This window comes from Indicator indicator, chromosome 19 (assembly GCF_027791375.1).
Source record: "Indicator indicator isolate 239-I01 chromosome 19, UM_Iind_1.1, whole genome shotgun sequence".
NCBI lineage: Eukaryota > Metazoa > Chordata > Aves > Piciformes > Indicatoridae > Indicator > Indicator indicator.
The window spans coordinates 229,295-251,794 of record NC_072028.1 but is presented as its reverse complement, the minus strand read 5'-3'; the positions used below and the strand labels follow the sequence as shown (position 1 = coordinate 251,794).

General features: G+C 47.4%; 1 protein-coding gene across 1 annotated transcript; it reads right to left on the bottom strand.

Moving 5' to 3' along the window:
• Positions 1-872: 872 nt before the first annotated feature.
• LRP3 (LDL receptor related protein 3) lies at positions 873-21,777 on the bottom strand. The gene is made up of 7 exons (XM_054389582.1): positions 21,711-21,777; positions 16,728-16,775; positions 11,191-11,329; positions 5,127-5,335; positions 3,775-4,861; positions 2,494-2,626; positions 873-1,679 (listed from the first exon to the last, which is right to left on the bottom strand). The coding sequence occupies exons 1-7, from the start codon at positions 21,775-21,777 to the stop codon at positions 873-875; spliced, it is 2,490 nt and encodes an 829-aa protein (XP_054245557.1).
• Positions 21,778-22,500: the final 723 nt, after the last annotated feature.

The following is a 22,500-nucleotide window of genomic DNA, read 5'->3' as shown; positions in this document are numbered from 1 at the left end:
AGAGCTGGGAGGCCTCGGTGTCCTTCAGGGCACAGCACAAGTGGTGTAACCATAAAAGTGCCTGAAAACAGAGGGGAGGAGGGGAAAAAGAAGGTTGGGAGAAAGCAAACGATTCTTCCACCTTCACAGTGTCACTAGAGACGAGAACGTAACACATGAGAAAAGAAGAAATACTGCTGCAGCTGGACCTCAGTGAGCCCCACTGGCGCTGGACATTGCTCACCTCTTACTACACAGCCGTAGCAGATCAGACACCTGGTATCATTCTGGGGAGCCTACACAGAAACTTTGGCTTCAGTGGGTCTTCAAGGTGCACACGGCCATCAAAACACTCCTGAAGGCAGCAAAGGAAGGGAGGCATTTCTATAAAGAGGAATCTACAAAGAATTTAATTTCTAAGTACTGGCAATTAAAATTACCTTGTAATGAAACTCTGCTCTCTAAAAAGACAATGCTACTTCTAGTTTACCACTAATAGTTAAACGACTGGTGCTTGCCCCAGGTTCCAAAGGTCTCTCTAGGTGCAGTAAGAGCACTTGAAAAGCAAAGAAACACTAATTCCCTGAACACAGTGAATGAAAGCACAGAAGAAATACCAGAGATGGAGATGTCCCCACACTGAAGAGACACATTCTTCTTCTCCCAGCCCCTGATGTCACACACTGGCCTACCACTGCCCCACTGGAGTGTCAGGAATAACAACAAAGACAAAAACTTGTCCCATTCAGCCTGGTTCTGCACTCCCTCAGGGATGAAAGCACAGGAGTTTGAAGAGACAAAGCTGCCAGCACAGACACTCTGCCCACCAACAAAGGGTGCTGACATACACACAACCAAGGTACAAAACTTACAGGGCCAACCAAACCCTTTTATTAGCAAACAAGTAAAGATTCATCATCACTGGTGTTGATCTCAGAGAGGGGAGTAGAGGACTCTATCATTGGCACTTCCACAGAATGGCAACAAGCCGCAGGGATGCCCAGGGGCTCCCCAAGGAAGGGGTTCGGGCAGCACGGGCTCTGTCCATCCACTGGGATATGAACATGCGTGGGGCTGCCTGCATAAGCAGACTCCCACTTCCTTGAGGGTAAGCCACAGGGCTCTTCACCCAGTGGATGACTTCTGCTGAAACCGCTGTCCTCTGGGACAGTCCTCCTGGATGCTGACCCTCCATGTGTCGTTTCCACAACACTTTCAGACAGAGGATCTCTGAAAGCCTTTCCTGAATCCACTTTCCTGCTCTGCCTAAGCTCACTAGCAGAGGGGTCAGCAGCCGCAGGTTTCTCAGTGCGCCCCAGCTCAGGCTCTGCTGCTGGGCAGGGATTTGCTGAGACATTTGAAGGTGCTGGCTCTGCGATCGCAGTCTCTGGCTGCAAGCTGCTACATCCAGCTTCCTGTGGACCCCTGGCCTGGCTGCAGCCATTTGCCTCAGGACTAGGCCCTTCAGAGGAAGGCGGAGGACTCCCAACAGTCCCATCGGTAGGGTTGATGATTCCATCCCCCAGCATGGTCTGTGCAGTGCGGGCCGGCATCAGGAGCGGGATCTGCCCTCTCGCCCGAGGCCTGTGGAAAAGTCTGTTCCAGAGCCTGCCCAGGCGCCGCTGCGAGGAGCTGCGCCGCGAGGAGTGGCGCCGCATCTGCCGCCGCATGGCCATGCGCAGGTTCTGCAGCACTGACGCCTGCAACACAAGGGTGACAAGGTAAGACTGCTGCGACACCGGGGTGACACACAGGGGTGACTGCACAGGCTCGCAGGGCAGCTCTCCAGCTCCACTCTTCCCATCACTGTCCATGGCCTGACAGAACTCTCAGCCTTGCTCCCTGCACTGCCTCCTTAAACACATGATTTTCATCAACTGTTTGCAGATACCAAAGGAAGCTCTGCCTCTACCCAAAGGTTCTTCCTTAGCATTTCCTGTATGAGGAAGATGCTCCACTCATGGGATGGCATCAGCGCTAAAGAACCAGAGTGCAGACCACCGAGCCCTCTATCATCAGCAACAGCAGAGGATCCTCCAAAGCTGATGGCATCTGCAGAGAAAAAAGGCCAAGGCAAACCACTTCTCCACCTCACTAGCAAACTGCAAGTGTTTTATCACAGTAGGAAGTGTGTTACAGTTGGATGCTCTTGACAGGACACAGGAGAGTTTTGAGAACTGATGAAACAGAAGAAAGACTTCCCAATAATGCACTTGTAAATGAAAAATAATGCCCTGATTTACCCAAATCAGTGCTAGAGGCCTTACTTCCTCATCATCTCAGGCACACGTTTCAGCTTGAGAAGCCTTGTACTCCTCTCACTGCTGTTTCCAGCAAACACATTTAATGTCTTCAAAACTACCCCCAGCACCAAGGTGTGGCGCTGTGGGTCCTCAAACACATTTTTATATGGCAGAATATTGCCACGGCTACTGAGAAATCCAGGTCCATCCTGAGTCTATCTAACTGACAGCAGTCTTGCTGCTGGGCTCATTAGCACTCATGTCTCCATACCTGTGATGCATTGTAGACAGGGAAGTCTTCCACCGGAGGGATCAGCCCCTGTGCAATCAGCTGCCCATAGGAGGGAGGCGCCTCCCGCCGCACAAACTCTGCCTCCAGCCGCGTCATCTGTGTCTCAAACGCCCTGCAGACAGAATCAGAGCAGGATCAGAATCAGAAAAGTCAGTCAGCTTGTCCTGCCTCCCTCACACTGGCGCGTGATAGCACCGCGAAGCCTTCACACTGGCATCTCAACCACACACCTTCAGCTGGACCCTGCTGCTAAAACCGAGGGAGCAGGAGGACAGGGCACCAGCACCACTGAGGCACACCAACAGACTCCTTGCTGTGGCCCCAGGTTGGGCTCTGTGGCAGCTGAGGTGTTTTTCACAGGCCAGCTTGTGCCAGTAACAGTGGTAAATTGTTAGCAAGGGCTGGAGGGTTATTTGTGGAAAACACAGCATTGAGAACTGGAAACAATCACCCAACAAGGGCAGCTTGCAGCTGCAGAGAGCTTTGGCTGTCCTGCCAGAACTGAGGCACTGAGGCTCCCAACACAGCATGGCACTGGTTCCCGCTCCTTCATGGCAGATTTGCTCAGGAGAGTGCAAAGCACAAGGTGCTGTAAACACCAGCAGCGGCAGCAGCACAGAGCTGAGCTTGGCAAGAGAGCGGCTTCAAAAAGTGCCTTACAGCCCCTTCTACAGGGCAGAGCCACCCTTGCACAGACACACACGAACACACACACACTGTCCATAGAGCAAGACACATAGCACCAGGCTAAAGGGGCAGAGCTCACACTGACAGCAGAGGAGGCTAGAAAGTCCTGCTCAGAAGAGGCCTTGCTACTGCAGGCCATCACTGCTAGCAAAACTGAGAGTGCAGTCTTTGGCCAGTGCAGGGGAGAGAGTCATTCTCTTTGGATTTAGCACAGACTCCACTGCAACAGTTCTGCATTCAGCTTCTGGCACAGCACTGAGTTTGTTGGAGGAGGAGGAGGAGGTGGGAGAGGAAACTGCTCAGAACAGTTTTAAGGTCAGTACAGGTTCTGTCATGTTGCACACTAACTGTGTATTTCTCACAGATCACAGAAGCGACAACATTGCCCTTGGTACTTCTGAAAACCTGAGACCCTCTAGGCCTAGTGCAGTGACTGATATGTAATTGTCAGCAGCCTCTTGGACAGATTTCACAGCATTGTAAACTCTCCAGTTAACAGTAGGCTTTTTTTCCTGTAAACAAAAAGAGAACAGCACCCTAGCTATCAAAACATCCTAATGGAAAGATGCTTGCCTGTACTCCCTGGTCCTGAGAGAATACAGTTTAAATGCACAGCCCAGGGCAATCACAAGCAGCAGGCCACAGACAAGGCTGCCGATCAGGGCGGCGGTGATGACCTTCCTGGGGACGATCACCAGGCAGTTCTGTTCATCGCTTCCATCCTGGCAGTCCTCTTGCCCGTCGCAACGCCAAGTCTCGAAGATGCACAGATTTGTGCCACAGTGGAAGTTTCCTGGCTGGCAAGTGAAGCAGTTTTTTTCATCTGAGCCATCTGGGCAGTTCTTTTGATTGTTACAGCGGTCAAGCACTGAGTAACAAAGACCACTGTTGCCTTCACAGGGGTATTCGTTCTTCTGGCAGGCGGGACAGTTCTCCTCATCCTTGCCATTGGGACAGTGCCACCAGCCATCACAGTGCTGCTTGTCTGTGAAACACTCCTCATCGCTTCCACAAGGGTGCTCCCAAGGCAGGCAGTAGCCCTTCACCTGGTAGGTTGCATTGAAACCATGGCCGGTGCTCTTGGAGCGGGCATGGTAGGAGACAGTGAGCTGGCCCTTTGAAGACTCCACACTCACCGAACGCCTGTTGTTGTGGTATGAAAACGTTTGCATCAGCTTGTCCCCTCGCTCCTCAATGCCATCGTACACCTTGACATAGTCATTGTAGCCTAACTGCAGATCGAGCTGCAGCAGCACGTGTCGATTATCTTGTGTGTCCACATACCAGGTGCAGCGAAGGTCTGACCTGCTGTGATCAGCACGGAATAAGTCTGGGGAAGCAAAAGAGCCATAAAAATTACCCAGCCTCTTGCCACAGGAAAGATCGGGACAGTTGTCTTCATCTGAACCATCACTGCAGTCCTTAACTGAATTACACCTCAGCTCATTCACTAAGCACTTGGTGGAGTGGGCTGCACTGCACTGGAACATTCCTGAGGGACAGATGCTGGATGGAGGCTCTGTGGGAGGAAGAGTGCAGTTCTTCTCATCCGAGTTATCACCACACTCATCCATGGAGTTACACTTCCAAGTACTGGGAATACACTTTCCATTTGCACAATGGAATTCATCTAACGGGCATTCAGCCTGACCTAGCTTTCCTGTGAGAAAGAGCAAGAAGGAAGAAGTCAGTACAAACACTTTAGGAACCATGTGCTGTCCCTTTTTAATGGCTGCTACCCTGTGTGTCACAAGTCACTCTGGACAGTATACTTCAGGAATACTGGTAAGAAGCCAAGTGTAAATAACATCAGTGTTATGCTGCTAAGCCCTTCCAGTCACATCAAGACTGGCCCAGGACTCCAGTCAACAGAAGTACCACCACCAGAGAGCAAATGTGAAGCCAACAAAGCTGCAAGGTTTTACCTCTAATGTAAGAAAGGCGAAATCCCCGTGCCTGGCCTGAGCTCGACGCGTCTGAGTGAAAAAATATCCAAACATGGTCCCTGGCAGAGATGAAAGATGGAGGTATCGAAGATCCACACACTTTGTACTCCTCTCTCTTGGAAGAGGGACCAATCATCAACCAGTCTACTGCACACTTTTGAGAGTCTTCCAAATCAAAGTTCTTAAAACTGTCAGTAACAAAAGAAAAGGCAGGTTACCAAAAGGAGGTACAGCTGGAACAGAGCTACAGAGAGAAAAACCATACCCACAGGTGACACCTGCACCTAGCAGTTCTGACAGAGGGATCCAATTCAGCAACAATGCACCACCTACAGTATCTCAGTACGCATAAACAGATCAGTCCAATTCCTCTGGCTTGGACAAGCACCTATCTCACAGACAAAAACAGCATGCCAAGCAGCTCCCGGAGTTGAAAGGCTGACTCCTTTTTACTCAGTCCTCAAACAAAACTGCTTCCTAAAATACAGCTGTGAGTGAAAGCAGAATGCCAGAATACATTATACAGAGGGCAGATTAATTTCAGCAGCCTTTTCCAACCTTAAATGCTATGAAACTATGAGAGGACAAAGAACACGGCGCAAAAAGACATCAGTACAAGACACAAAGATCAACTCTGAGATAGGGGTGGGCAGGGGGGCGGAGAAGACAGGAGGTGGAGAGGAAATGGAACCTACAGTCTAACACTATTTCTTCTAATTCAAAGACTTAAAATATTCCCTTTCTGGGAATGCAAACACAGGGCAAATAAGCCTATAATCTTTTACAGTCAAACCCAAACAGGGGATAACTGATTTTCCCCTGTCAGTTGTGGATCTGAAGTGGATTCAGAGCAGAATCCTAACTTCTCCACTAAGAAATCCAAGATTTAGCCACAAAAACAACACAGGACGAGGGAGATGAGGCAGAACAGACTTGCAAGGAAGTCTCAACTAAAAGCCTCCTTGAAAGCACCATGCCTTTCGGAGGTGCACAAGCTACCCAAACAAAGAGAGCAAACCAGAACATTCCTAAGGATGAACTCTTGTTCAAAATAAATTAGCATCTTAATCACAGGTGCCTGGAGTTTCAAACACAATTTCCCTGAAATACAGATGACCCAGTTCTGATAGAAAGTTTCATATAGAATAGTTAGCATAGCAGTTAGAAAATGTCTTCTCCTAAAGACAAAACCAAAGCCAAAATAACTGTGTTCTACTTCGTAGATTTTTAATGAGTTTTGCTTCAGTTAAGGCACTGTCATTCTTTCCATCACCCTTCTAAGTTATAGTGCTCCAATGGAAGCAAATTTTGCCCCGTTTCAACTGATGGTGACTTTTACTGAAGCCCAAAGCATGATGTATCGGAACAGGCCAGCAACCAACCTCATCCTACAAACCATTTTTTTGGTAGAGAAATACAAACAGCAGTGCCTATAAACAACTGAACTGGGTGTCACTTCATACTGCATTTGGAACAACAAGGCTCCATGTAAGAATTTTCTGCCATACTAATCTGACATTAAATAGACCACTGTTTTATTTTCCCTAAGAGTCCTGAATAGTGTGTTCAGCCTCTGCTACTTCACTGCTTTCATCATCTGTAATTAGATACAGTGGTGCTGTTATAGTCTTCTGAAGAATAATCTAATCCTGCTACCCACAAAATAAAGCATGGAGACATTTACTTCTTCCATTGAACTTTCTCAAACTGGTATGCAAATCTATCTGTCAAAAGGATTAGTCCAAAGGTTGAATGATGAAGAGTATGCAGCAGAAATAAGGGACAAAGTCTTGTGTTCCTACTGCTTGTAGGACTGTACAAACTTGTTACAGCCTTTGGAAAAGTCCTGAATGAAGTCAGTAGTTAGACTTCTTGAGGGTGCTCCCAGGCCCTTTGTATCCAAAGCCCACAGAATTTTCTGTGATTAGAATAGGACACAGAAACAAATCATAGTGAAACAGAGTACTGATGGACAACGTCACCCATACCTCGCATGGCACCAGTCAGCACCCCAGTATTGTTAGCCATCTTGAGCAGGGAAGCAGAGGGTTTGGGAGGACAGAACACAACAAGCGTCAGTTCAGTCCCTGGCCCTGTCCAGCAAAGCACATGTCTGAAAGAGCAGGATATGGACCCAGAGGTGGCACTGAACTCCTGCCCTGGCATCCCTACCACACTGCAGCTGCTCCTCAGGATGCAAACACGCCCCTGCACCCAGAAGCAACACTCCTCAACTGCTATTCAGAAGCACTGATTGCAGTTATCCTGCTTTTGGAATGCCTCTTCTGCAGCTAATTCCTTTCAAAATCCCCTAATTTTATACGTAAGTACAAGAACAGGCTGTTAAAACACTGGAAGCATTCAAGCTCTGAGGATCACAACTCAGAGCATCAATTGACAAATGCAGCACTACATCTGGGTTTAGAGAATTCTGCAGAAATGGGTAAAATCGTGATTTTTCTTTCAGTGCTATGATACTGAAGCAAGGTTACCTCCAGCACTGAGCAGGCTCCAGGATCAGCCATGGATCAGATCTTGCGTACAATGATTTTCCTATTAACTGTCAAGTCTATGTTGCTGCAAAGAATGCCATTAAGCCAGCTTGTCATAAGTACTCATTTACACTCTGAAAATAGGATAAAACGTGCTACCTGCAAAACTAATGCTTAGCAGAGCTAAGCTTTGGGCCATCTGCACTGAAAGAAGCAGTAGCAACTAGATTAAAAAAAAAAAAAAGTACTTCTATAAATAATGTACAGAATTACCTGCATCTCTCTCAGTAATTTAAGCATGAGCAATTACAGATTAAAGAGGGAAAAAAAGCATTCTTAGGAACTGGAAAAGGACAAACATGGGATGATCAGGAGAACAAATACAGAAAACTGTTGGAGGCCCAAAAGATGCAAAATCCAAATGAAAGTAATTAGTAAATAAATAACAATTTTTAAATGGCCAATTTGGCCCTCTAAGCTCATTACAAATGGTGAATAAATATTATGGGTAGATCAGTAAAGCGCAGTCCCAAAATAAAAGACACCAGCCAATTAAGCAAGAAAAGTTACTTCTATTTGCCAACCTCTCACAGCAAGTGCAGACTGTGAACAACTGATGACTTAATTGGCTCATTAAAAACTTCTGCTTAGCCACTGAAGCACAAGGACCTGAGAGTCAGAAGAGCTCCATTCTACTCCCAGCTCCCAAGCACCACCTAACTGTGCAGCCTCAAGCGAGACACAGGGGTTGTGATTTCAGAAGCTGAGCACATGCAAATGAATGCAGTAAGTGGCTATTACGAGTTTTTCTCAATTAATGTCAAGTTCTGGAAGGCTGTAAGTTTGGTAAATAGGCCAGGCAGCAGTCCCTTCAACTCTTCACACAATTATACATCAGCAAGCCTTGATACAAACTGGCCTCTGCTTTACTCAGAAGCTCAGCTAGTATCTACAAATTCAGATTTTCAAAGCCTGTGACATGAATCACTGGAGTGAAAGCCTGGGAAGGTGATGCCTCCCCTTGCCTCAACTGAGAAGCCACAGTTCAAGTGGATCACTTCTCAGCACTCATCTTGAATTCTGAATATGGAGAACTTTATACTCTGTCCCATAAATCCCCATAATAAGCCACAACTCATTTACACCTCAGGTTAATTACAACCCGCAGGTAAGAGTGACTGATGAACAGAAATGGTTTGATCTGCTTCTCAGCTGTGAGGAAACGGTGATGGGTAGAGCCTGCAAAGGATGGTACAGAGGCAGGTGCTGCACATGGCACCTTTATCTGCTCCTATAGGATTTGTATGCAGGCCCCTGTGAAAACAGACATAGAAAGAGAAAATGGGAAAAGAAATCAATAAATTTGCACACCAATATCCAACAGACTGATTACCTCAATCTACATTGACACAGCAAATTCCTGGGAAGCAGTGGCTAAATGCTCATCCCCAGGTCTCAGCAGGACCTTTCCAGCACACACACAGACTTGGAAGAAAGTATTGAAAGATGCAAACTAACAGAGAGGTACAAGCTCAACAAACGTGCTTCCTGGTCTTGGAAAGTTGTCCCCAAGGATTTCTAAAACGTAAGCTATAAAGCAAAACAATAAAAGCATGAAATTGCGAGGGTACAAAGCAAATCAATACATACACATGAAAGGCTGATATTAAGGCAAAGCTTCCCAAGGGCAGGCCCACAGGTGCCAGCATTTAACACCCATCTGCAGATCTGGGCACTGTTCTACTGAAGGCTGCTGAATAAGAGGTTTCTCAGAAATGACCACTGACTGCAACTGCTTGAGAAATCCAAACTGCAATGTTATCTCTTAAGGACTCCTGCTGCACCTCCAGTATGATCCTCACAGAACATTGCTGCCTTGCTGTCAGCGAGGATTCAGTGCACTCAGTTTAACACAATGTAGAGAAGGTGGGGGTTTAAAACCTTTCCAAATCCAGATGTTATCACAAGAACTGCTTGATTTTCCTAGGAAAACTTAAACAGCTATTCTTTTGTGCCCTTTTCAGCACACTATTAAGACAAAAAGCATACACAGCTGTAAAAAGGAAAAAAACCGCTTGTATTTGAACCCTCTTTCCTAGTCTGCCTATGCAGTGCTGGCCTAGGCAAGCCAGCTGCTTCTTTTAGGTCCTTAGCACTGCCAAGGCTACATCCTTCTGAAGAGATCCTCCCATGCTGTCACATTTTGCATTTCATACCCTGGAGCAAGTCATTCCAAGCACATTTATAGTCAGACATGTAACACCACAACAATACTTCCTAGGATATAGACACACAGCTCCCATTGTTTGCACATGCATAGGAGGGCAGGATATGGCAGGGACAGAAAACAAACCCCATGAGAAGAAACCTTTCAAACCCTGCTGCTATACACACATCTAAGCTCTCTACACACATCATTATCAGTTACATCATCTCACTTTCCTTTATTTCCTTAGCCTCTCTTGCACCCATACTCACAGAAGAGAATCCTAATTCTAACTGGGGGCTCTGAGATGTTTTCATAGCACAAATTGCAGTCCCATTCTCCACACCCAAGTCCTGTGTCTCATCTGTATGCTTCCTCAGAGGTTCCAACAACCTCTGCTTTGAAACAAATTCCCCAAGTCCAATACAATGTAATGGGGCTTAAAAGCGTGTTTCTATTTACAGGTCTGAAATGCTGGCAGGTATCTGCTTCCTCACTTCTGATGAGTAGTTCCTATTTTAAACTACGGATGGTGGAGCCCTCCTATTATTCCATCTGTGGCAGATTTGTTTTTAATTACTGAGCATCTCCAGTTGAAGAGGTTTGCAGTCCTTTTAAGCAGCTGAGCAAAGAATGAGCAGATGGTGTCAGATACAACAGTGCTAAAAACCAAAAAGAAACCCTTTTCCTAGACTTGCTTTCTTTTTCCTTTTTAAATTACAAATTCTTGGTTTGAAAAGTACTATGATTAGCTCACAGAAATGGAGCACATCCACAGTACGTTGACATTAGAGCCTAAGCATTCTTAACCAACCATTTGTAATAAACTCCAGTCTTTTCTCAACAATATTTTTGTAGAATGACCAGAAATTGTGCCACCAAGACTGTTCCTTAACGCTGCAGGAATGAAATGTTAAGCAGAAAAGCATGTGTCTTTTGGTTAACAAGTAACAACAAGCAACTATCATCTTCAACATTTCAAGACAGTTCAGAAAACATCATTTTTGCATTAAGGATTTAACACATCCCACCGAGGCTGCTCCAGGTTTTATAGCCTTCACCTATTCCCCTTTAAGAGCAAGGAAGAGAAGGGGGACTATTTATTGTGAGTAAATACATAACTGTTTCCCATCTCCTCACCTACCAGAGGTGGGTGAAGTCTCACTACAAGTGATTTGCACATACAGCAATGGCTGCAGTGGAGCATTCATAAAATGAGAGGTGCCCATCCTGCAGCCATGCTGCAGTGTAACCAACCTCAGCAGCTCTGACAAGCAGCTTCATACTGCCCCATCAGATAAGAACTCACAGCATCCCTGTATCTCCACAGAAAATCAGACCATACCTAATTGTTATCATGTCTCCACGATCTCCTTTAATGTACCAGCTGCAGTTTACAGCTGGAGGGTAGTTGAAGGGCCAAGAAGGGCTGTAGATAACTCCCCGTCTCTCTGTGTGCTGTTCCAGCTCTCCACTGCAAGGAGCTGTTAAGGGGGGGGGGGGGGAGGGGGGGGGAAGAAAATATTGTTAATGTTTTACCTAATCAACAATTCACATTAGCTACAGAGCTTTCATCAATTTCTGGGGTTTGCAGACAAATGAGTCAACAGCTTCCTCCTCTGCCTTGGTGTTTAATTAACACAGCAGCTCTAAGTGTAGGTAAGCACAACCTGCATCTCAATGCAGGATCAATCAATAGCCTTGTACGAATCCACCAAAGGCTCCAATCAATACTGCTGTGTGGATCTGCCAAGAGGATGCAATACAGAAGTCCTTCTCAACAGCCTCCCAAAGGCTGGGTACATCAGCCACTGCCTGATGAAGATCCACATTCAGTGCCAAGCATCTAAAGTCTCCTTTTGCTGCAGTGTGCTCCTGACATACTGTTTCCTCTCCTAACCACAGGACAGGCCTGAAGAGTTTGTGATGGTTAACAAAAGAGCAAACTGCACTCCAATGTCAAATGTTTTCACCAAACATTACCAGTTACTCTAAATGTCTTCTGAACTCCCACAGACGGGAAATCTACCAGACAGGGAAAGGAGCAAAGAGGGCTAAATAAAGCTCAGTATTTTCAAAGTACTTTCAGATCTTCCTATGTAAAACAGCAGACCAATTAAGGCTGTATCAAATACTTATAATTTGTAATTAAGCAATTCAAAAACAAAAGTGAAATGTTCCAAGGACAAGTGGGAAAGCTCTTCTGATGGGGAAATGTGTTCTCAGCAGACTGCAAGAGGGGAAATTCTGTGTACTGCAAGAGGTATTCTGAACGTTCTCCAAAAATACTTTCTAAACTATTTTTAAAACAGATCTGGAGCATGACTTGTGGATTGCAGCTGAACATTCCCTTTTTTGACAGCAGCTTACTTTCTCACAGCTTGAAAAGGTGGCAAGGAGAAAAAAAACAGGTCACCATCCCTCAAGTTTCCCCATGCACGTGCAGGTTCACACCCACTGCATTGCAAATCACAGATTTGCAGCAGTGCTCAAAATTCAGCACAGAAATGCTTTCAGTTCACAGCCAGGATCAGGTTCATCTGCACTGAAGGGCTGGGGGGAAGCAGTGCCAGCAAAGCTGCCTGGCTGCAACCAAGTCAGGTGGCAGGGCACCTGCAGAGCTGCTGGCTGGGGCCTGGCTGCCATATTCCCCCCTCCCAGTAAGTCTGTGCCTGGCACTATTGCTGTTTGTTCACAGTAGGCACTTCTGAAGTGAGAGCCAGAAGAATATAAAAAGCATCAGGTGAGTAACTTACCTGAGGCAAAACATTATTGTTACTCTCCAAGGAGGGCATTCCACTGAAACATAGGCAGGTGATACCTACTTCTTTCAAGGCTACACAAGCACACAGACTGCATAGATACATGGAAACATTTATTCTCCAAACAAGTATTTTCCGGCACAGCAGTCAACAAAAACAAGAGCGTTGCTATTACCATGTTTCTAAAACCATAGAGGCCCCAGCTAGATGCTGGCAAAACACTGAGATGTAATCATAGAATTACAAAAGCAAGGGCAAGATCCACAGCACCTTCCAACTCCAGTTCTCCTTTGAGTTAGGTCTTCAAAAGTGTTCCTCCACAAACTTGTCACTGCATCAACATACCACAGCATAAGAGGACCTGGGCCTAGCAACCACATAAAAGGAGATGGAAAGACTGCACTGCATAGCTGCTAGACTACTCAATGGGAAGGAAACAGCACAAAGAAGAAAGAGCAAAGACAGCAGACAGCACTGTCCAGATGCTTCAGCAATAGCTCTGCAAATACTCCTGTTGCCCTTGTACCAAACAGTGCTCTGGATCAATGTCCCTTACTCACAGTATATGCATTAGAGGAGAGACAGTCAGAATTACACACAGCTGAGTCTGGTTCCCATTCTGAGAAGTCCCATTAACAGCCTGGTGACTCCACATGAGCACTTCCACTCCTGCATTCATCAGTGCAGTTCAGCAGAGCTTCTGCTCTCCCCAGCACTTGTTTCTCAGTTTTAGGAAGCACTTACAAAGATCCTGAACAATAGTTATTTGAAGTATCCCAGACTTGCTGAAGCAACATCACGACCATTTTTCTTTTGCAGTCATCTATAGCCCCCTAACCTGTCAGCAGGGGATCTGATGTAACACAACAGTTCAGGTTCTCAGTGAGAAATGCTTCTTCTTACTAACACTGTACATCTGCTGTGAACACAGGATATGGAAAGAACAGACAAATGAAAGAGATTTCCTATTTTAACATGGAAAAATGCTGTGGATATAAGCAAGGGAAGGTCTGCACTGATACTGTGCATCATCACCTGGGACAGTTCTTGCAACTGGCGTTGTTGCTCAATGCTTTCCCACAGCTTTACCTCTCTGACACACGTTTCAGACTTGCTCTACCCAAAACGAAAAGGACAACTGCTTTGCTCTTAAAAAGGCTCCTGATTGGAACAGACCACTGATCTGAATTCATATTACCAAAACACAACCACACCATTTTAAGGATATACTCAGAGTTTGCTAAAGCTGTTGGAACAAAGTGGGGACACACACCTATCCACTTCCCCAAATTACTGTTGTGTTTACACAAACCTCACTTCATTACTGTTCCAGCACTGATCACTGCTCTGGTATTTGTAATAGACCAACAGATCTCCCTCCTAACCAGACACCAGCCTCTTCACTCCTCCTGCACTGGCAGCTGAAGTATCTGAGCACTGCTTTCAGCAGCTGTTTTCACCTACATGAATTTTGAAAGAAAAATCTACACTAAACAAAGCTTTCAGTGCTGATGACAAATCGGAGAAACCAGACAAGGGTGCAGTTTCATGCTGTTGGGGTTTCAGTACCAGTTAAGGGGCCCCACTTTCCTCCTCAGTCCCAGCCATGAAGCTGGCAGAACCACACGTGTGTGCTAAGCAGAGCTTTGGTGTGACAGAGAGATTCCTTCAGGAAAATAAACAAAAGCTTTCTCCATTTGCCAAAACATCTAAAGGAAAGGGAAGTCTCTAAATAGAAAGGTACAGTCCTGGATTCTGAAGGCCTTATCATCAGCAACAACATGTGACAAGAGCAGTGACAACATGTTTTCAACAACTGTTCTGTGACTCTTCTGCAGCCTTTCTGCACAAACCCAGAGCTGAAAGCCCAGTTTACTAAAAACCCCAAACTGCTTAAATTTTCCCTGTTTAGAATAACAATCCTTGGACTGGAGAACCAACCCTCCAAAACTCATTACTGAGATGGTGCTTTTAAAAAACCCAAATTCTTAAATTCTTCTTTTGTTACATGAAAGATTCAATAAACAACTTTAAACAAATGTCAGGAGTGGTTTGACTTCAGCAAGTTTATCAAGCAGGCATAAATCTTAATTAGGCTTCTTCTGTAATAATCAAAATTATTTTTTCTACTGTATCCAGCAATAGATTCCACTTGCCAGTTAAATACACCACAAATATCTGCAAGAAAGTTTCCGACACTTTACATGAATAAAATGACTCCTGCTTTTGCAAAAGCAATTGTAACATAACAGACATTGAGCTCCAGCAGAGGGTAGTGCTGGGGGCACTAAGCTGTGCAAGAATAAATGTTCAGACAATCCCAGCAGAAAACAAAACTTGCAGTTTCACACTCCTCTGTGATGCCACAGGGTCTGCCCCAGTCCCAGGGGACACATCCCAACCATCTGCTGCATCATAAAGAATGGTTTGCACCTGCCACAGGAGCCTCCTCTCCAAACCAAAGGCTTGGCAATATGCACTTCCCCAGCAGCTACCTCAGAGTCAGCAGAAAGCTCTCCCCGAGTTCCTTAACTGCCTCCCTCAAGGAGGGCTTGCACACTTTCCTCAATGCAGATCCTCAGGCCCAGGGAGAGAAAAAGATTTAAAGCTGCCCTTCGCTGGCAGCCTGCCTTCTGCTGCTGCAGAGACACAGCCAGGGGCTGGACGGGCTGAGCTGACAAAAGCTGAGCCTGCATGTGGCTGGATCGAGAGACTGAGCTGGCTCACCAGGAGCACCGGGAGGCAGAGGGACTCAGGGGAGGGCTGCTACCTGTCAGCAGCAGCTGCTCTGTATTAAAGTTCTTGTTCAAATACAGCCAAAATGCTGGCCCAGCCTGAGTCGTCCAGAACTCATTACTGCTGCTGCTACTTGTGTCCTAAAAAGAAACCACACTGTACCTTATCACAAAGACCAACACTGTGACAAGCTGCTTTGCCATGACATGTTTGGGACAGCAAACAGTGCTCCCAACGAGCATCTCCTTCAAGACTATACCTGGAAGGTACCTTACAACTGCATTATCCTACCTGTTATCCTCCAGCACACAGGTAAGAGAAACAACACATGGATTACACAACCACAATCACCTTTCACCATGATTGTTCTCCTCCACTCCAGTACTGGTGTTGGGAGACAAAGTAACTCAAAAGACAAGACAACATGAAGGCTTTCAGCGTACTCCAAAGAGTAACAGCCAAATGGTACAACCTTCTGTTTCTAGCAAGCAGGGCACAAGAAAGCAGTGGAGCTGACTGGATGAAGCATTCTGTATTTCAGCCAAGGCAGAAGCACCAGGTCAGCGAGCCACCACATAGTAACAAACCCTCATACTCATACACAGCCAAGGCGTTTTTTTTTCCAAATAAAAAATACTGTGTTGCAAACAACCTGTGTCCTGTATGGCGCATCTCTACTTGCCCTGAGCTGTTTCAGAAAGTCACTTAATCACAGATTACCTTTTCCCAGATGTAAAGCTCTCAAACCCCCATGCTGACTGCAACACTCAAGCTCCCACATTATTCAACACGCTGCCTTAGAATTATTTTCATGTTTTCCCATTTATTTTCTTCCTGTTTCCCTTGTTTTTTTTCTGTTTTATTTTAAGTTACAACCTCTTTGGAGATAAAGTACACGTACCAATATGACTGTGGAGGGACAAACACATGAGGACCCTGATCACTGAGAAGACCCTGACTGCAGTGTTGCTCTCCCATCAGTACATCACAGTACTGCTGCAGAAAAGGAAATTACACTGAGTGCTTTGATTCTGGTAGAATTTACACTTTGACATTCATGAGACATTTTTAACATTCTTGTTTCAACTCCCCTAGGAATGGGCCACTGTCCCTGACTTAACATTCCCAGGCACATTTCCGAAGCAGAGCTTTCCCCTGAAGATATCAGCATGTACTGTGACTTTAGTATGTACTGTGACCTCCAGCTTAGGATCTTTTCCTAGGACAGTGACACCGAGTGAACCTATAGCCCCAGAAAGGCTTACGAGCCCTAACCTTCCTCAAATAAGGGTCATGTTGTTTTGTTAAAAGATCTCCTCACATGGGGAACAAACAGTAAAAACTCAGAAGAACAGGAAATACAAATAAGAAAAGCACATCTTACCTACTGAGGTAACAGCACTTTCTATTTTCCCAGTCAGGAAGAAATTCACTGTGTAAAGACAGAAAAATAACATTGATACAGGTTCCAAGTGGCACAGGGTGACAGTCAGTAGTTAAGCATTTCTAGGTTGCGGCGGTGTTAATATAAATACATCACAGTTTTCCAACAAGCACTTTGCTTATCTACACAGGCAAGTCAGGTAATCAATGATTATCCTTCACTGCAGCTAGAACAAGAGTCAACATATGATGTTAGTTTAGTATCTATCAAATATGCTGCCAACAGAAACAACTGCCAATAGAAACAACTGCCAATCTGTTCTTAGTTCTCTTCTGTAGGGCTTTTTTTAATTGGGGAAGGGAGCAGAATAATCACACTACAACATTCACCATCACAGCTAGCCACTCTACCTGCTTGAAGCTGGAAAACAACAACTGTCTTTAAATATGTCTGCTCTGAATAAAATAAAGTTTGGACCTTTCAGGCATGTCACCTTGAAACCAAACTGCTAAAGCTGACATGATTGCCTTCTAAGCAAAGCCAAGGACGTTTTCAAAAAGGCCCACTGGTAGAAGTCAGCACAGGGAGTGGTGCTTGCAACTCACAAATTAAGTCTAGGATACTCTTCACTTTCTCCTAAGTCTTCTCCCACAATATATACCATTGGAGTGATCTGCTAAGAGCTGTTACTGCCAAAACAAGTTTCTCCCAAGTCACTGCTGCTCAAGAGGTCTGCATTAACATGTAGTTCCACAGGAGTTTCTCCATGCACTCTTTAAAGCACTTCTCTAACAATTACAGCATATTTCACTAATTGCTCTCTTTTTAGCAGAGTTCCAGAATCTACAAATTATTAACAAGATGATGTATGTTTAAAAGAATTAGAAAAGTTCAAAAGGCTACCAAAATTTAATGTGCAACACCCCACCCCAAGCGCTTACGTTGGCTTTATTTTGCATGTGTTACATCCTAAATCTTTTTATAGTCAATCTACTGGCAAGTAAAAAACATCCTTAAAAAATGAACAATAGGAGAAGAGAGGAAGAGAAACCATCCCTGTTTGAAGCAGTCACTTGGGAGGCTGCTGACAACACCATTCATGTCTCAGAGCAGCAAGTAGGAGTGCAGGCCCCCATTATCTTAGACACTGTCCAAACACAGGACAAAACAATGATCCCGGCCCTGACCACCTTCTGGTGTAACTCAAAACAGTACGAACACAAAAAGCACCTAGCAGGAAAGGAGTGGAAACAGGGAAGTTAAAAAGGATCCCTCAGCTTGGCAGTTCAGTCCCAGTCAGTTTCCAGTCAGTGGTGGGTCTGAGCTACTCCTGAACTGCAGCAGCCCAGGTGCCCATAGCATCCTTCCCAGCCCTCCCTCTGGATGCCCACAAGTGGACCTTCTCCTTGCTGAAGCCAGAGCTCTAATGGCTGAAGGCAGAGGGGCATTTGAGCAGGCACAGCCTGCAACAGGCCTCAGGCCAAGGCCAGGCCCCGCAGACCAGAGATTGGCTGCTCCTGGCATCCCCCACTACAGACGGCTTCAGGGCACCACCACAGGGCAAGGGCAGCCTCTGCCAGCTCCTTCTGGGCAGCTGCAGGACTGAGGTTTTAGCAAGGCACAGAGGCAGGAAGGAGGGAACTCAATGGCAGTGTCTGTGTCCCGTGGCTGGAGCAGAAGCAGGCCTGAGCTGCAGGTCTGTTACTGAGCACTGACATTGTGTTCACAGCACCTTAGCTGCACTGACTTCATCAGACATAACGTGCAGCGGGAACAGCAACATGCTCACAGCACCGGCTGGCTACAGCAGTCAGCAAGCATACCTAGGAGCAGCTGCCCATCCTGTGGCAGGACACAGCTTGGCTCCAGTGATTCCTGCTCTGTGACGTCCATGCGTGACAAACCTTGGATCACAGCAAGAACAGCAACATTTTTCCTAACAGGGTATTAAAGTACTGCTGTTCTTGTAACCATGGTGATATAGACATAACAACTGAGAAGAAATTAACCCATGATTAAGTCACAAATTTAATTTCATGAAAATTGAAATATTTTGGTTTGTCCAAAGAAAGTGCATGAATATACTCTGCAAAAGCATCATCACCACAACTGCAAGTGCTTGAAGATGCATTGTATGGAAATGTCCAGGTCTGTACTACCACTCTACAGTCCTTCTTCACATTTCCTACACGATGGCTGTAGCAGAAGACAAGCTCCCAAGCAGAGGCTCCCTTGTGGCTGATGAGGGGTCCCCTATGCCCTTTAAATGGAAATAAACAGCATGAAGACAATGGGTGTGAGAAATAGAGTGGAATTAATTAACTCAGAGCCACCCTACTGCCTTCTGAGGACTGTGAAGCACACAGCCCTAGTCTGCTCCTAGGAGAGGTAGAGCTGGAGGCAAGTTTGCATACCAGACCTAGCAGATACCCAAGAAAGGCAACCCTCAAAACTGCTCATTTAGCTCTGCAAATGCAAAACACCTTTTGGCTGCTCTTGCAAGCTCTTTGCTCTCATTTTCAAACTCTTGCACACTAAGAAGTCATCAGTCAAGAACAGTTCTTTAAAATGAAGTCTAAGTTTCACATCAGGTACTTTCCCCAGCGATGAAATATGCTTACGGTTTCCAGTATCTGTTTTCCTCACTCTCAGTCTCATTCAGGACCATCAAATCAAACCACAACTCTGCAAACCAGCATTTTCTGAAGCACGGCTCTCAAAACCATCAGAGGCCCAGAAGAAAGAACAGCCATTCCCCTGCTGTTTTTCTTGCCTCTTATCAGAATAAAATCTTGTCAAAATAAAGACAGATGAAAAGCTAGAGACATATTAGAAGGGTTGCTAGATGATCTTTCTCTGAAGGAGTGGGCATTGTTATGGAAAAGCCAGAACAAAACAGAAACCTTCAGTTGGTTTGAACTCCATGTAGGAAACTCACCGTGCCACTCATTTGGATTGCTAAGTAATTCCCAGGGTGAGCTTTCAGCTGGGAAGCAGTCATTTGGATCAAAAATGGAAACTTTCATCTTGGCACCTCCAAACCAAGTGACAGCTATCATACTTTTCCCCACAGCTAGAAGGAGGTATCAGCTTCATTGTTTCAGTTATTTCCTATCTGGTAATTTTCTATGTCCTCCAGATTTTCTCAAGAACGAGAAACAAAATGGCCTCATGGAAGGACCAGCTGCAATAAACTCAATTCCAGTCTTGGAGCAGCACTTTACAGACAAGGTGAAAAAGAGCAACTGTCAGTGGCAGTGCATTGATACAGACACCAAACCCCACATACAGCCTAAGGAAATTAAAAAGTAAATGAAAAGAACGGCAAGAAGCAGAAATCAAAAACAAGGCCAGAAGGAAAGGACAGGCAAGCAGGAAGTAAAATGCAAAATTAGCTAAAGCAGCAGCAGCATTATATCCTTATGGGTTCACTCAAGCAGAAAACCTTACAAACTCCCCACTTCTCATGTTTCTCAACTTCCACTACTGTCAGTTGTGCAAGGAATAGGAATAACACATTCCAGCTGAAAAGCCAGACAGTGAAATTCTAGAGGTCACAGAAGGCAGAAATCTACTAAACTTTCAACCTGGCATCATCTCACAGCTAAATACAAGAACTGTTTTCACTTAAACTCTGGGGTTCACATAATCTTTTATTACCTTAGTAGTCATTTTAATAATAACCATTCTTTCTGTTAAGCAATAAAGCTTTACCAAAGGGCTGACTGGGCCAAAATCCCCCAGAAATTCAGAGATGGTCAAAATTTATATCTTTCACTTTAGCTAACCCACATAGCAGACATTGTCCTCAGACTGTGCACATCGCTGACATCCCCTTAAGGCTCTGCACTAGCGGAAGGGATGTTCAGGCTGTTCTGTAGTTTAGTTAGCTTCTTGCATCGCACTGCTGTTAAAAAGGGACATCTAAAGTAACCAGAGCAGCTTCCAATCTTCAACTTCCTACACTTCTCCAGGCGAGCACCATGTGAAAAAACCAAACAAAACCAAACAAGCCACTTCTACAAAACCAGAATTAAGAGTCTAGCCACAGATAGTCATTTCTGATCACTTATGTAACAAATAGTAACTGTCATTTGGGATTATTAAACACCAGCTCTAATTCACTTTATTAGCAAACAGCTGTAGGTTTAGCACGTTCTAGCTGGGGGAGTTTACCAAAGATCTGTCAGCAGAGCTGGGGACAGCCCCGGCTCGGCGGCAGCAAGCAGGAGTGGGGCAGACGGAGCTCAGCTCGATAACCCCCGGGTTCTACCTGCCCGTTAAACGCGCGGGGCCTTCCGCACCCTCGCTGCTTTCACTTGCGGCATAGCTTCTCCCTACCCAAAAAGCCCTTCCCCGACAGTAGGGGCTGCCAGCCCGGCACCCAGCGAGCCTCACCACGCTGCCAGGGCCGAGCACCTGCTGCCAGCAGCGCGGGGAACAACCGCTCCGAGCAGGAGGCAGGAAGGAGAGCAGAACATGGCAGCGACACGGAGGGAAGAATTTTCTTCCACCCTGCCACTCAGAGGTGACAAGCAGGCGAGAACCACGACCGAGCAGTTTCGTAACCGGCCCGGGAGCCGCTGCCCACACCATGCTTCGGCGGACCAGAAAGTCCGGCGCAGGCTCCCACGATGCCCAAACTTAAGCGTTATGCGGGGTGAGCGGAGCAGGTTCCGAACCAAAGGCGTTTGAAACGCTGACTTCCGCAGAAGCGGACGGCCTCCGCTCGGCCCCCCTAGCGCCGGGCACCGCCACCCGCTGGGACCTGCGGCCGCGCAGCCTCCCCCCCGGTCCTGTTAGACAGCGGGGGGCAAGACGGGGACGCGCCGACCCGGTTTGGACGCGGCGGAGTCCCGTCCCGCTGTCTCCCTCTTCCCCTTCATCCGGTAACTTTCCGTAGCGGACGATGGGGCCCGGCAGCCCCGCCGCAGGTGCCCGGACATGCCCCACTGGGCGGGGAGCGGCCGGGCCAGCACTCACCCAGGCAGATGGCCGTTAGCGGCACCAGCGCGCCTTGCCGGAGCTCCGCAGCCGCTGCCTTTTCCATCTCGGGTCGCCACCGCCTGCCCTTCAGCGCGGGGGGAACCGCGGCAGCTCCGCTCCCGCCGAGCCTCTACGCCGAGCCGTGGGAGCCGGCGACACGATCGGCCCACGATGCCCCCGCAGGCCACGGGGCCGGGAGCGGCGCGGGTTCTCGTAGCCGCAGCCCCATGGCCGGGCCGCGTTCCCCGCTACGGGGCAGGTGGAAGCGGACAGACGGAAGCGGACAGACCGCAGCGCCGCCGCCGCCCCACGTGACAGGCCCGCCGAGCAGCGGCAGCGGCCGGCCCAGAGGACGCGGCCAGCGTTCCCCCCGCTCCGCCGCGCACACCTGAGGGCTCCGGCGGGCGGCGCAGGAGGAGCGCGGGCCGCGGCGGAAGGGAAGGCGAGGCCCGAGCCCGCCCGGCACGCCGAGCTTCCTGTCAGGCACCGGGCGCCCTACCGCCGCCGCGCCCCAGCCCCTCCGTCGCCACGCCCGGCACCCCCGCCGGGCAGGAGGCGGCGGCGCAGTGCCCCGCGGGGGCTCCCCTACTCCGAGCGGCCTGCGGGCAACCTGCGACCCCATGGCGGGTCGCCGCCCTACGTCGCCGCGGCCCGCCGGCCCCCCCGCCCGGGGAAGCGGTCCCGCCGCGCGGGAGTGGGCGGAGCTGCCCCCGGCCGCCGCGTCCAGCTCGGGGGAGCCGCCTCGGCCCGGGCGAGCCGGCGTGTCCTCTGCTGAGAAAGCTCCCGG

Bases quoted from the DNA above. Each gene is read 5' to 3' on its own strand.
- LRP3 (XM_054389582.1), bottom strand. From the start codon at position 21,777: ATGGAAAAGGCAGCGGCTGCGGAGCTCCGGCAAGGCGCGCTGGTGCCG. The intron at 4,862-5,126 runs GTAAAACCTTGC...TCTTTCTCACAG, and splicing joins TCGCCTTTCTTACATTAGAG to GAAAGCTAGGTCAGGCTGAA. The intron at 2,627-3,774 runs GCAAGCATCTTT...TTCTGTCTGCAG, and splicing joins CTCAGGACCAGGGAGTACAG to GGCGTTTGAGACACAGATGA.